Here is a 14,556-nt window from a genome sequence, read left to right as displayed (position 1 = left end):
TTTGAGTTGTACGCACTGCCCTTTTCCATTGCACGGCCTACTGCTGGCTGTGGCCTTCAGCTTCTGGAACATGCCCAGCTTCTCCCTGCTTCCCTGGCCTCACAAACTTGCCTTCATCTGATAACATACCTTCTCAATCATTTACCAACTCTTCACTTAATTTCCAGAGGCAGGATGCCCTTCAGTCGCCTTTTGAAGGCTTCTGAATCATGTTACTGTGAATTCTGTAAGGGGAGGGAGGGAAAGGCTCTCTTCTTCCCAGATCTGACATGTAGCAGCTGCTACAAGTGTCTATAATTGAATGAACTCCTAAGCCAGAATGACACCTGACACACAGGGCCACCCAGCTCTGATGAAGGCCCCTAGCACATGGCAGGGTTCTCTGTGATGCCTGGCAGTGAAGATTCCTTTAAAGGCTTCAAACAAGAAGTAAAGCCTCAGGAAGGGCCCAGAGTAATGCAGACTTAGTCCTGAAGCTCAGTGAGTCAGCTCAAGTCTGCCGCCCTCCTGTGTTTTTGACCTTACAGTAGCACTGGAATCAAGTTCACTTCACTGTTTCAGGTAAACAACTGCCACCTTGCTTTTTACCACACATTTACTTTCTTTTCTGTGAGACAGGGACTCGTGGCCAACCTCAAATGCTATATGTAACTACAGATGACCTTGAACTCCTGACCCTCCAGCATCTGCCTCCCAGATGCTAAGCTTATGGGCATGTGCTACCATGCCCAGTTTATGCGCTACTAGGGATCAAATCCAGGGCTTGTGCATGCTATGCAAGCATTCGAACAACCAAGCCAAGTCCTCAGCCCCCATACATGTGTATAATACCCAAGTAAGTTGCTCAAACTGTCATTTAGAAATCTATAAGTTTCAACATGTATTAACTTCAGAGACTCTTCTGTCATGCTTAAAAAATAAGACTAGCAGTTGCTTGAGACATCTTATTTGCTTGAGACATCTTATAAGAGTTTAGACAAGACACATTATTAACGGTGTCATAAATAAGTAATATAACTTTATTAAAATGAAAAGACAATATTCAAAATAATGCAACAAAATGAATAAATCCTTTGTCCAATACTGTACACACAGTGCAGAGATCAGTGCATTTTTCTAAAGCATGTTTTAACCTTCATTTAGTTCATACTAAAATACAGTAAGCTTTAAATAGCTCAAATAATGTCATTCAGCAGTTGAAACTGAACAGCTTGTTGGGACACTGCAGCGGTGTCCCTCTGTTAGCAAGCACCTTCTCTTTGGGCTTATCTGTAGAAGATAAACGCATCAGAGGACATACAAAACTGAACAAAGCTACGTGTCTCACTGAGTCTCAGGACAGTGAAGTGCCAGCCGTGAGTTTTCCAAGCAGGAAGATGCTGAAGTGACCTCTGGCATTAAGACGTTCTGTGCTATTGGTCCGAAGTGTTTCACTTAAAAAGCAAACGATCCCCGGAAATACTGAACAGGAACCAGCAACACAAGGCCAGCTTGTGCTGTACTTGTTTGCTAAGTCTAAAAACAAAAACAAAACAAAACACACCATCCATCCCCTCACAGTAACTCTCAATCACACAGCTAATGGCTGCATTTCTAAAACCTGCATCCCACACTACGGCCAGCACGCCTCCACCGCACTCTCACCAGCCTCTTGCTACAACGGCCATTTCAGTGGATGGGGAAAGCAGGAACAGTGTAGAAAAGTCATTCACTACTTCTGTCAATTTTCAAGATACAAGACACACACAGGGGATAACATGGTCCAGAAACTGCTGTCCTCCTCAACAAGACAAACCCCCAGAGCTGGATGTGTTAGGCCACAGAATGATTTCAACAAGATGGCAAAGGCCTGGTGGAGAAAACAGCTGTGGGGGTGGGGGTAGGGCACACAAACTATATGGCAGGCCCCAACGCCAGGAATCTTTAAACTTAACAAACACAGAAGTTTAGAGTTTGATCTGACAATACTGCTTTCTTCCATTTGCTCAATTTTCACACTACCAGGAGCCGTTCCTCCAGCTTGGTTTTAATTATTCTGAATATAAATTACTCTAAGATAGTGACTAACTGGTTATCCTGCAGCTATGGTCTATGGTTACTCCGCACATTTATACACAGGTATATAATGTAGTCAAATGGGAAAGTTCTCCCATTCTCCCCTCCACTCGAGCACATCTTTATACTTTTTCTCCGGATGCTGATCATCAGGGACTCGCAGCGTACAGCACCTCCTGCCTGCTGAGCCTTCCTCATGAAGATGGAGTCCAACTCCATTCTGCAGCCTGTTCCATGAACCTCGAATTGGAAAACTGGAAGCCATCCACTCCATGTAACTTCTGCTGAGCCATGACCCCCGCAGTTATGGAGAAACCACATAGGATAAATGTTTGCGCTTCACATGACTACCCGCGTCCATTTTCATCCTGGAGGCCAGCTTTTCGGTAGCAGAGGCCATCCCACAGGCAGCAGGTAACGGCTGAATTTGGGTGCTTGGGTTTGTTTCTTCTGCTTCCCTAAAATACTTTTCATATTTGTCTAGGTACGGCGGTCTCTCAGGTAGTAGGTAATAATGCGTTGAACTAACCTTCTTCCCATTTTCAATAATGGGCAAGATGCAGGGAACCTTGTTGGCAGATCCTTCGCTGCTCTGTCTTTGCAGGGCTTTGCTGCTGACATACTTGGGGTCAGGGGCAAAGCTCTGTGTTGGGGGCATGACCCCATTGAGGTAAGACGGAAGGCTTTTAGGACTTGGGGTACGGGAGTTACTCCGTGACAAAGGTTCTCTTGGCGGGACTTTGGGAGGCCTGTCTTCATCACTGTAGGTGTTGGAGGTCACTTCTGCCGACCACCTTCTGTAGTCTGGCTTTGCCGGCCTAGGAGGTATTGGAACCCTGGGAGGGACCTCAGGCTTATCTTCATCTGAGCTGGGAGAAGCCCTGTGTGTGTAGCTAGATATCCGGATGGCTGGTTTGTTAAATGACCCAGCTGGTCCTGAGTGAGATCTCCTTAATCTGCGATGGCTTTGAGGTGGGGGAGGATTCGGATCAGGTACAACTCTGTTCTGGTCAGATGCACAGCTGAGATCTGCTACAGAAACAGTTGGGGTGTCAAAATATGCATAGTTTATCTGTCCACACCCACGGAAGCTTCGCCTGCCAGGAACATCATACTTGAAATCAGAAGGTGCACAGTCTTCCAGAAGGAAGTCTGTGTCTGAGCTGGTTAGAAATTCTACCTCACAGTCGGCCTCATCCAGAGAGAGGTCTTCAGAGATGGGCAATGGTGGGAGCGGCCGGGAGCTACGATCACACACAGCTGCGCAGGGGAAAGGGGAAGGGCAGTTCTTGACGGGGGTAAGTGGAGGTGTGGATGTGCAGCCCCCATTCACTGAGAGTTTCTTAAAACCACACACAACTTGATCCTCTTCACGCTGTCCCAGGCTGCCACTTGGGGGAATAATAAGAGGGGGCAAGCTTGACTTTGGAGATGGACCACAGTCTGCAAAGAAGTGGCCACTCACTGGAGCAGGCCGCGAAGCACAGCCTGAAAGGAACAGAGACATTCATCAAAGGCAGTGCTACTCTTTGTCCTTCACCCCACGAGAGCTCAGGACCTGAGCTCCAGCTCTCTGCCCAAATCAGGGAAACACCTGACTGCTGTAACCCTGAGGACACCCATGCAAGCAACACAGGTCTAATTAGAGCCAGAGTAGGGGAACACACGTGATCTGGTTCAAAGAACAAATTATCTCGGCCATCTCTCTTGGACATGTGCTCGGCATACACCCACACATCCCAGGCAAGTTTGTGACGTGTGCAAAATTCACAGAAGATGAACAGGATATAATTTACACGAGTACCATGCTACACCAGGCTTGCCACTTAAGACTTGCGACAATACAAGGAATGCCAGGCAGGAGTGAGATAAGGCGGGGCGAGGTCCTTCCTGCCAGCATATCGTCACTGAATGAATGGACTTACTTCAGTGCCATTCACCTGATAAGAAGCTCTTGACAAAAATCTAAGGAACAGAATGTTCACATTAAAATACTGCAGTTTTCTAAGTCTGGTTACCATGTGTACTACTTGCACCTATTGCTTTTAAATGTGCGTTAGTACTAGGAACACACAAGACATAATGTCCAAGGTTGTTTGAAGTTAAGTCTGCATCATCCCTGAGAGCAAATTAATTCTTGATTTAGAAAAATCCCATTTCCACAGTTCTCTTTAGAATCAGTGACTTGGGGTACAGGTAGTGAAGCACCTGCGGTCACTAGGTGTCACTGTTGTTGGAAACCGCCTAGGTGTCCTCCTCTAGAACACACTGCTTGAGGACAAGGCAAGGCTAATCAGACTGCCTCCTGCTCCATGTGCTACTCCGCAGACTTTCATACATACCAAGAGCTGTTAGGTGCTCCTGAGTAGGGGAGTTCAGACTGTAGGCCATGGATATTGGATCAATGTTTAGAAAGTTACTGAAAGCAAAGGAAAACATCATGGTCATGAGCAAGTACAATCACATCTTCTGTGGCTGTAGTACAGGAATGCACCCAGAACACGGGGGCATCACACTCTTGACTTACTTCTCAAACTCACGGCCGCTGCCCCAGCAGCTCCTTCTGCTCCCCAAGGCTTGGCCATTATGCAGAAATCCAGTTTTTAATGGGACTTGAATATCCTGAGCAGCAACTCCTGCTGTGGACATCGTGCCTTACTCTGGGATGTCTTCAAATTTGTGAAGCCCAGGGATTTCTAAGTCAACCAGTAGCTTTCATTCCCTGGGGAAATCAAGAAGAAATAACAGTCAAAATAATTCAGAAATAGTATAGTCTATATTGCAGCATAAGTAGGCTAATATTCAAGATGGAGGGGAGGTGGAAAAATTTGGTTATAGACAGACCTTCTAGTTCTTCTCATGAGGATACTTAAGATGTAGACAGCAAAATAATTTTTATTTTCTCTAAACACTAACCTGACACTTGGAAAGTTTTTTTTCATAGAACGAGAGAGAATCCATTTCCAGAAAAGTCAACCCTTGCTACAGAGCTCACCAGGTACACAACAAACGGCAGTCACTTTCTAAAGCACACAACCCTCCTCCAGCCCACCAGACTGACCTTCTACAGCACGCTGCACCAGGCAGGAAGCCCAGCAGATCCCACCCAGTATTCCCAAACCCAAACAGGAAGTTTAAGCTAGGCATGGTGGTGTGCAGCTGTAATCCCAGTACATGGGAGACTGAGCGGGCAGATGGTAGGTTCGAGGCCAGCTTGGACTACATAGAAAGACCCTGCCTTACCCTCACCCACCCCAGGGAAAAAAAAAGTAATTTTAGAAAGTACTGTTTCACATGCTGAGCTAGCAATCACTAGTGCCCACACTCAAGAGATTTTCCACCTACCTGTCCCATAGCCTAACATTTATTTAGACTATTTCAGAGTTGGTCACAGAAGAAATATTCTCCAGTTATTACTTGCTCAAGAAGACAGTCATATATGAAGATACTAATTTCTATTATCTTGTAAAAATCAAGTTCTGCAAGATTCCCAGCTTCAGTGTCCTGTGGATAGTTTCCTCCCTCCCTTTCAAAGACAAACACTTAAGGGACATTCTTTGTATTCTCCTTTGTGAGATACCCAGTAATTCATGTTCTGCTCCCCGTAAGGCATGGATTACAAAGGCAAAATACAGTTCTTCACCTCCTCAACTTTAGAAATCCCCTTTTATCAGATGTTACAGGTCTGAAGGCCCCATACGTCCATTCCTATTTTACCTTTTTAGGATGCAGTACTTTGCAGATACTAAAAAGCACCGACCTCTGCTGTCTTTAGATAGTCATGTGCACTTAGCAAGCTTGGCTTTTCTCCTTTATAGACAGCAGGATGTTATCTGTCGACTGCCCAGAACACAGGCTCCTTTGAGATCTCCACACATTGTCTACACCATTCTGCCATTAAATATTTGCATACCTACCAAGTGCTAACACTGTAGGACTGAGGATGAGACTAGGAAACATCTGCTGGCTGGAGAGGCATCACAGATGCTTCCTTATTATTATTATTATTGCTCAGCAACTAAATACCCATTATTTATAAATCTCAGGCCTAATACTGGGACTCCAGAACAAGGGCTATGTGTCCCTACTACCTTACTCACAGGTACCTACCTGGCTCAATAAGTGAATGTTATCAACTAAATATAAACCATATGGAAGGCATAAGGGTTTTGTTTGTTTTTTTAAGCTAATGATAAAAAAAATACTCCATAGATGTCTACAAAGCCAGTTGTTTTGATGACTGAGGCAGTGATTTTTATGACAGGCTTACAATATTATTTCAAAGAGCCAACCTTATTTTTTTAAAACCAGTCTTTCAAAGACACATGACAAAAAAAAAATCTGTCACTTAGAAAATCTCATTTAATGGGAGGTCTTTGAGTCTTGTTCTTAGATTACTGAAATGAAGCAGATGTGTTATTTACCATAAAATAGTAATTAAAAAAAAAACACTTTTAAAAAGGCTTGCCTCTCTCTGTGCGTGCTTAGCTGGGGCTTACCAAGCCTTTTCTAAATATCCCCAGCACTGACAGACTACAGGGAAAGGGTCTGTGGAGATAGGATATGAAAGGCGGGATGAGAGGAAGAACGAGTAGTTTAAGCAGTTTGAAAGCACACGGCTGAAGACTGTTCACCCCATTACAGGACAATGCTGCGGGGGTTCAAGGCCCAGCCCCCACCTGTCGGCAAGCCAACAAGAACTACTAGTAACTACTGTGTCGGCCCCTAATGCCGTCTACATCTTAGCTTTCAACAGGGTGACGGTCAACGGTCGCCTCTGCTCAAGCCGCCTTGGAGTCCTAAACTTACTTCAGTGGGCACTTAAAATTATTTATATGTTCTAGAAAAAGTTATTTTTTATTCATTGTTTCCATCACCTCCTTGTTAGCTTTCCTAAGGAAAAAAAAATTTTTTTTAAGTATAAAAGAATTGTGTTCACTAAGCCAGCTCACTTCTGACCACAATAGTGTCTTTGTGTATTCATAGAAGGTGACCTGCCTCTAAATTTCAATGGGGAATTGTGAATGGGCCATGTTATGAAACTATCTGAACTTCCTACTTGCTTGCATGGCAGAAGCAAGGAGAGCAACATAACTGCTGTGTTCTCATCCTCTGGAAAATAACTTCAGGCTGTAAAACCCCAAAGAGCAACATACCATAGGTTTAAGGTTTAGATACACATACTCTTTCTCCAGATTTTAAACTAAGGTTAGAAAACCACTTGAAAGAAAGTCTTCTACCTCTCTTAAAAAAACAAAACCAGTATCAGGCTGTATATTCCTGGTGGGGGCGGGAGAATCAACCTGGTCAAATTTAAGCTAATAAATAAAACAACACATGTTGCTCAAGTGAGATTTGACTAATGCTACAATGTTTTAAATTTTATTCAAGTCCTTCTAACTGCAGAGCTAATTCTACCTTTCAAACCATGAAGAAAATAACTGCAAAGATATGTATGAATATCAACACCTCAAAGTACAAGATGATATCCTGTTCGGAAACTCAAGAACAGCAAAGTGAATATTGATTCAGGTAGCACAGTACAGACCAGGACCCAAATAACCTTGGGCATGACATAACTTACACAATCATGAAGTAATTTTAATACTCTTAGTGAGGCAAAATGCAGTTAAATACCAATACCTCATTTCTGTTAGAAGCACCTTTTTTAAAAAAAGATTTTACTCTTAAAATCATTTAATTCATTTCCATGGCTTCAACTCCACAGACACTTCCTAAACAGGTAAGTGCAACCTGGCTTCAACTTTGCATTTCTTACTGTCTGGTGATTATCTTTCCACTTGGATGGGCCTCTGGCATCTTACAGGCTCTGAACCCAATTCCTTCTCTTAACCCCCCACACCCCCACACCTCTTTCTGGTCGAGGAGGTGCCACTGTGAGCCTGAGTTTCGACTGCCAACCTCCACACACAGTCTACATTTTCTCAAGCTTCTCCTCCCCTTACTGGCTCCAACTGGTCTCCAGTCTGAGAATACTTAAACCATACTACAACCAAGAGGATCAGATCAATTCCTCAACTGCCACCACCCAAAAGCAACCATAAAAGTCTCTAAAGACTCCCTCCCTGGCACAAAAGACCTCCACAATGAGGCCTTGCCTAACCCACCCTGTCCAGCTCTGGCTTGCTTCTGTCTTCTCCTACCCCTGAGGACTCACTCTTCTGCTGTGCTCCCTCAACAAGTCTTCCTCCTCCTTTACTGAAAGCCAGAGCTGTCTCTCTGTCCCTAGCTAGTCTGTGCTATGCCCAGGCTCCCTCCTACCCTACAAATCCAGCAGTGGCGCCTGACATTTCCCCATAGATCTTGGCATATTTACTTTAATAAACATTAAGTGAACACTGAGAAAACAGCCGCCTCATACTTTAAAATGTAATTACACGAGATCTTCCCCAGGCTAAAAAGAGGAGCTAAGGAGGAAAGCACAAAAATTTGTTACAGGATCCACTTAGTATTATTACTAGAGGTTGAGATGGCCCAATAATAATCTAACACATGAAGAATATCCTAAATTCACTTCCCAAGTCCAAAGTGGGCAGTATGTAGGCTGAGTAAAAAGTCTAAGCATCAATGGCTGCTAGTATGGCTCTCCTCTCTAAATGGCTTGTTAGGATGTACTTAAAGCAGTGAAAACAAATTGTACTTTTTTTTACATATTAGTCCTGTGGGATTGTAATCCATCTACCTTGCTTTTGTTGCTACTTTGTTACTTTCTTTTAAAAATAAAAAAAGTCACGTTACACCAAAACAGCACATTGCACATGGCTTTCTAAGGTGAACTCACATGCCTTTATCTTGAAAATACTCACTTTGAAACTGCTTTAACACACAGAGCCGGGTTACCTTAAGGCAGTAACCTAGATACGCTTACCCTGCTGTGAGATCTCACTAATACATCTCAGGAGCAATCCATGAGAGGAGGAGGGGCACATTTTTGTCTTACAACTCATCCAGTTCTGCCTAGTGCTTCCTTATTTAAGAGTGTGATGTAATTTCCTTCTTTCAATCAGGTTCTAGAACCTGATTGACGTTTCTTCAGAATGATAATTGGTCTTTTCAGCTGCACTTAACAATTACCTACCTAACCAGGGAAGACATAACCTAAGTATAAAGCCAAAATTTATCAAAAGAAACTGATTAGAAACTTGGCACATGCTATGACTTTTGATCCTCCCCAAATATACCAACGTCTATGCTAGTTAAAAAAAAAAAAAAGTCTGATCACCTTTGAGAGAAAATGCAAATCAGTTTTATTGGCTGTTTTGTGGATTTTTATTAATAATCTGAGGAAAACTATTTAACATCTACCTGCATGCTCAGCATTACTGTAGCTATGCAGAAGGATCTAAAATCATAGAACAGGTCATACTTCTAGTCACTTGGCTGTTAAATAGTGACGTGCATCTGCCTGATGTGAAGAAGGGGTTAGGAAGGCGACTGGAGTCAAGCAGACGCCCCATCTGCACTCATCCACTGAAGGCAAAAGGGCAGTCTGCACAGCTACCTCAGAACACAGGCCTCATTTCAAAAGCTATGATTTGGGCATAGGGAAAGAAAGGAGGCAAGTTAAGAAAATTTCTTTGTTATATGCTTCTGCGGAAAGGCAGAAATGGCCTCTTGTATTAGATGCATCAATGACTTTTAAAGTAAATCAACTATGATACTCATGCATAGAATCAAGTAAAATGTGACAGCTTCAACAAATATTAAAATGCTGTTCAAAAGGATGAAATGAAAATGAAGATTTGTGTGTTGTCCACTGCATTCCTCAGAGGGCCTTAAATGTACCCCTACACATTCTGGCCCACTTGCACATGGTGGAAATGGAGGCAACAAGGAAAATAATTTATATCTTGACTGTCAAAATAAAATTAAAAAAAAAAAAAAATCAAAGGCTAGAACTTCTTCAGTAATTCAGAAAATTCCTAGCTAAGTATTTTAAGAAAGAGCAAGCTAACAAAACCCCATTCGTTCACCTACCACAATCAAGAGCTGTAATTCGGTCTGTCTCTCGGCAATGTTCTGTTTGGTCATCGGTAACTTTGCTACAGAGCACAACCATCAACAGTCATCCAAACAGGCGAGCACACACAGGACGGAAGACAATTCCTTTCTGACATAAGCAGTACACTGTATCCAAACAGGCGAGCACACACACAGGACGGAAGACGATTCCTTTCTGACATAAGCAGTACACTGTACCTGGGAAGGACCTGTGGAGTCTGTTGTAATCTTAATGACAATGGGCACAATAGACTAAGGATGGGAAGTGAGCCTTTAAAACTTCAAGTTTATTTAACAAGCATTTAAATCACCAATGGGCAACTCTAGATTGTGAAAGCTAATACATAGATAGTGTTAATAATAACTAACATTCATAGGACACTGTATGTCAGGAAGCCTTTTCAGGGTTTTGTCCTTGCACCAACTCTGTGAGGTACGGGGTGGGTTACCATTACTACTCTCCATTATAGCTGAGGAGCTTCTGGAACTTGACCCATCTCAGATCTGATGAGCCACAGTAATGCCAAGTCTTACTCCAGGAAACCTGGCCTCAAAGTTCAGTCTCTCCATCAGACCATAGCTTCTCCTCTGGTCCGCCAGGCTCTTCAACTGATGGGCTAAAAATGACTTAAGATACACATTTGATTTCTATGGGTAAGGTGGATATATTTTTGGAGGCATTATATTTGGTAACTATTTCCTTGGGTAACTAACCTGTAGCCTCATTTCATTTCCTCAAATTTTCCTACTAAAAGTCACCAATTATCTATTTGGTCTAGATATCTAAACTGGGCAGATCAAAGCATACATTAACCTTCTGACCACTTGAAATACTTCTTTTGATGGTCTTTATCTTTACTGTTACAATGATGCCCCACAATGGCTCTGTTGTACATAGTATCTGATATGACATATATTTGTCCTTAGTTGTAAAAGGGTTACTACATGTATCCAATAGGCTTCCTTTTAATACTCTCATAGCATGGATCCCAATATAACTTGGTTCTATCATAAAACCTGGAATTCAGTAACAGAATTCTTTTATCTGTAAAGCACTCTACAAATTACAAAGCACTTTCTTACATATTATCTCACTTGATCCCTACAACATCCCTCTAAGAAGAGGCAGGGATTATAATCTCCATTCTGCTAATGAGGAATGCAGTTGAGTGAAACATCCTGCTCTGAGCAAAAAGGCCATCTGGGCTATTCTGTGCTGTAAACTAGCCAGCATTTTCCACACTACACTTCCACCCCCTCTGCCCTCTGTGGTATCATCATTTTAGGCGGCAGCCTTGCTTCTTCTAACACCCTTGCTTACGTAAAGTGATGATACCACACAAAGGAGGGATAGCTAAGACCTCTATGTTAGCTAACTTGCAAAGACAGGAACTGGTACTCAACTTTCTTCAGGTCAAATTCTTAAGAGGACAAACATTAGTTATTTTCACAAATGCATATTAAATGCTTCTTCTGTGCTAGATACTACCTTAGATGAAGAAAAATGGCCGCTGCCTGATGACACCCTCTGTCTAAGGAGGAGGGGGAATAAATTTTAGAGGGTGATATCTCATGACAGGATAAGGAGGTGGGAACTATTTACACAGGTGGTCAGAGGAGGCCTCACTAGACAGGTGACTTCAGAACTGATGTCTTAACTGACAGGAAAGGGACAACCATGGAATCATGAGGTAGTAGAAGCACCTTCCATGTGGAGTAAGACTCTGTAACTAGAAGTTTCTTCTTGTCTATGGGTTGTTAATAAGAGCTTTCAAACAGTAACTTCTAGTCCTTATTACCATTCTATTTAAAACTGAAAAGACCCCTAATTCCAGGTTTTTAAAAGTATTATTCACTGAGGCCTGAAAGACTAGCCATTTTGCAATACTCCTGCCCCTAACTGTATATTATAAAATGGACTAAACTATCAATGAAGACTACAAATCTCACCTCTTGAAGTTTGAATCCCACACTAACTTTTTTCTCAACACCAATCTTGTTAAGTTACTAATTTTGGACTCTGAAGTTCACCAGTTTTATCCACATTTATCAAGTTTAAACTGTGTGAATAATGTCAGAATGCCACAATTGAATTGTGCTTATCTAGTGAGTTATTATTCATTAGTTTTCATAAAGCATGGCCAACACCTGCAAAGGATGTTATGTGCATCCTGATGATGAGGTACCAGTTCATATTTATGGAGATTAAGAGTGGAGTTGTTTCTCTCGTAGAGGGAGCCAACGACATTCAAATTCCAGGAATTATCCTGGGCACCACCTTTCCCCTCCTCTGCTCTCTTCTAAAGCAACTTGATGGTATGCTGACAATCAGGTCAGTTGCAAGCATGTTAGATTGCACCTGTAATTTAGGGAACTTGCTTTTAAAAGCTACAATTAGTATGAGCAGAAAGGCAGTATTATCTAGTACAACTTCGGAGAAGTGGCAATAAAGAGTTTCATTAAAAAAAAAAAAAAAAAAAAGACAACATAATTAAGTCACCCAAATGGCTCAAAAATATCTATTGTGAACTCCAAATAGGAAATCCAACTCGTTAAAAATCAGTAGTTCTGCCTCTCAAAAATATGAGTAATTCAGACATTTTGTAACAGCCATTAAAAAAGAACAGATTTTCTTTCCAAACCTTATCAGTGCCTGGGTCAATCCTGATGAGCCTTCAAGCTTTCCTGCAGTTATTTATCAACATCAACTATGTTCAAGGCTGTGTAAAATAAAAGCTATCCAAGACAGAGTGCCTGCCCTTAAGAGTTTATCATCTAATTTATTTGCCAAGACAGAAATCTACAGTTCAAGATTTTCACCACTTATTAGCAAACGTCCACCAGAACATAGGTGAGGAAGTGGAGGCAAAGAGTGTCCAGTCCCTGTTAAAACATCTTCATGTACTTCCTTTCAAACCCCTAATATCCAGAAAGGGGTGGACTGATAAGAATCGGCCATAATTAACAGGTTAGTAAGAAACCAGCTTATTATTTTTGTCTTTATAAAATTTGCCCTTTTGCTGATATAGGTATTCAGACTATCTTTGGTCTCTTAAGCAAAATCTTTCTTCAAACTCCGTAATTGCATACATGTTTTAAGAAAGGTTTTTAAAAAGCAAGAGCAGACACAGGGAACTCAGACCTTCCAGTCTCAGCAGATGCAGACCCACTACACCAGTACAGACAGATTTAAGGAAGTTTAAAACTGTAGAACTCTTTTTTAAAAGAGGTTAAAAAAAAAAAAAAAAAAGGCAATTTATACCTCACCTTTCTTCACCCCTGACAGTTGCCTGGAAACCAGTCCTGCCCTACCTGTGTTGCAGGTGTGCCTCCCGTCACATCTCTTTTAAAGCTACAGTCTCTATTCTTACTACACTTAAGTTTATGACTAACAATCTATTCACATTTTTATCAGGTAGGAGACCGGTTTCTTTCAGGCAATGACGAAATCCTAATAAGACTGAGGAAGCACCCATCCAGCACCACCAATCACGGCTAATCTGAACAAAGATACGACATACATATAAATACAGGATATTGTCAAGGAGCCTTTGCGATCGAACAGTTCATTCTGCAGTTTCATTCCTTCGGTAAAATTTCATTCATTTAAGGCAAAGAATCACGTTCCTGGGGAGGTAAAACCCACGGAAGAACTCGGACGAATTAAAAAAAAAAAAAAAAAAAAGGCAATGACCTTCGTCGCCGAGTCGGACTGCGACTCAGAACCGGTACCAACCAGGGACTACCAATCTCCGAGCCCGCAGCAGCGTCTCGCTGGAGCTGTCTGGGCCGGACTGACCGGTGCGCGGGGCGAGGGGGAAGATGGAGAGGGTCCCAGCCTCCTCGCAGCATCCCCCGGCCGCAGCAGACCCTGCAGCCGCCGCTCCGGAGCCCCGGGCTGTGGAGACGTGTCGTGTGCTCGCCGGTGCATGGCCCCGGCGGGAAGCCGAGCGCCCGCGGCCCGCGGCTCCTCACTCACGCGCCCCGGCCCATCCCGCGCACCTCCCCTGGAAGCAGCGCCGCCGCCCAGCCGGGCCGCCCGCCCTCTCCCGGTGTCCCGCGGCTCCCCGGCACTCGCCAGGCCCCTTACCCTAGGGGAGCGGGGCCCCGCGGCGCCCTCCCGCGCATGTCCGTTCCGGCTGGCTCAGCGCCGCAGGCTCAGGGGCCCGAGCATCGCGCAGGCGCCTCGCCGCTCTCTCGCCTTCTCTCTCTCTCTTTGCTCACTCGTAGGCTTGCTAGTGCTTTCGCCCGCCCGCCCGCACGCACGCCCGCCCGCACGCCCGCACGCCCGCTCCCTCGCTCGCACACCGCACGGCTCACACTCCCCGCCTTGCACTCGGCCGCCGCCGCAGCCGCCGCCCGTATATATAGGATGAGCCGACAGCGTGACGTCGACGCTCAGTGCCCCGCCTCCCCCGGGCGGCCAATCGGGACGGCCGGCCGCTTAAAGGGGCAATGCCGCGACCGAAGCGCTCGTGT

General features: G+C 43.8%; 1 protein-coding gene across 2 annotated transcripts; it reads right to left on the bottom strand.

Moving 5' to 3' along the window:
• Positions 1 to 989: 989 nt before the first annotated feature.
• Errfi1 (ERBB receptor feedback inhibitor 1) lies at positions 990 to 14,346 on the bottom strand. Of its 2 annotated transcripts, none has more exons than XM_036179460.1 (4): positions 14,168 to 14,346; positions 4,583 to 4,777; positions 4,398 to 4,474; positions 990 to 3,543 (listed from the first exon to the last, which is right to left on the bottom strand). In XM_036179460.1, the coding sequence occupies exons 2-4, from the start codon at positions 4,702 to 4,704 to the stop codon at positions 2,360 to 2,362; spliced, it is 1,383 nt and encodes a 460-aa protein (XP_036035353.1). In that variant the 5' UTR covers positions 4,705 to 4,777; positions 14,168 to 14,346; the 3' UTR covers positions 990 to 2,359. The 2 variants fall into 2 exon arrangements, with proteins under 2 accessions (XP_036035353.1, XP_036035354.1); XM_036179461.1 differs by lacking the exon at positions 14,168 to 14,346 and adding an exon at positions 13,772 to 14,119.
• Between the last annotated feature and the right edge of the window lie 210 nt (positions 14,347 to 14,556).

The sequence above is a fragment of the Onychomys torridus genome, chromosome 2 (genome assembly GCF_903995425.1).
Source record: "Onychomys torridus chromosome 2, mOncTor1.1, whole genome shotgun sequence".
Classification (NCBI taxonomy): Eukaryota; Metazoa; Chordata; class Mammalia; order Rodentia; family Cricetidae; genus Onychomys; species Onychomys torridus.
The sequence above is the reverse complement of the archived record's forward strand: the minus strand, read 5'-3'. Positions and strand labels throughout refer to the sequence as shown.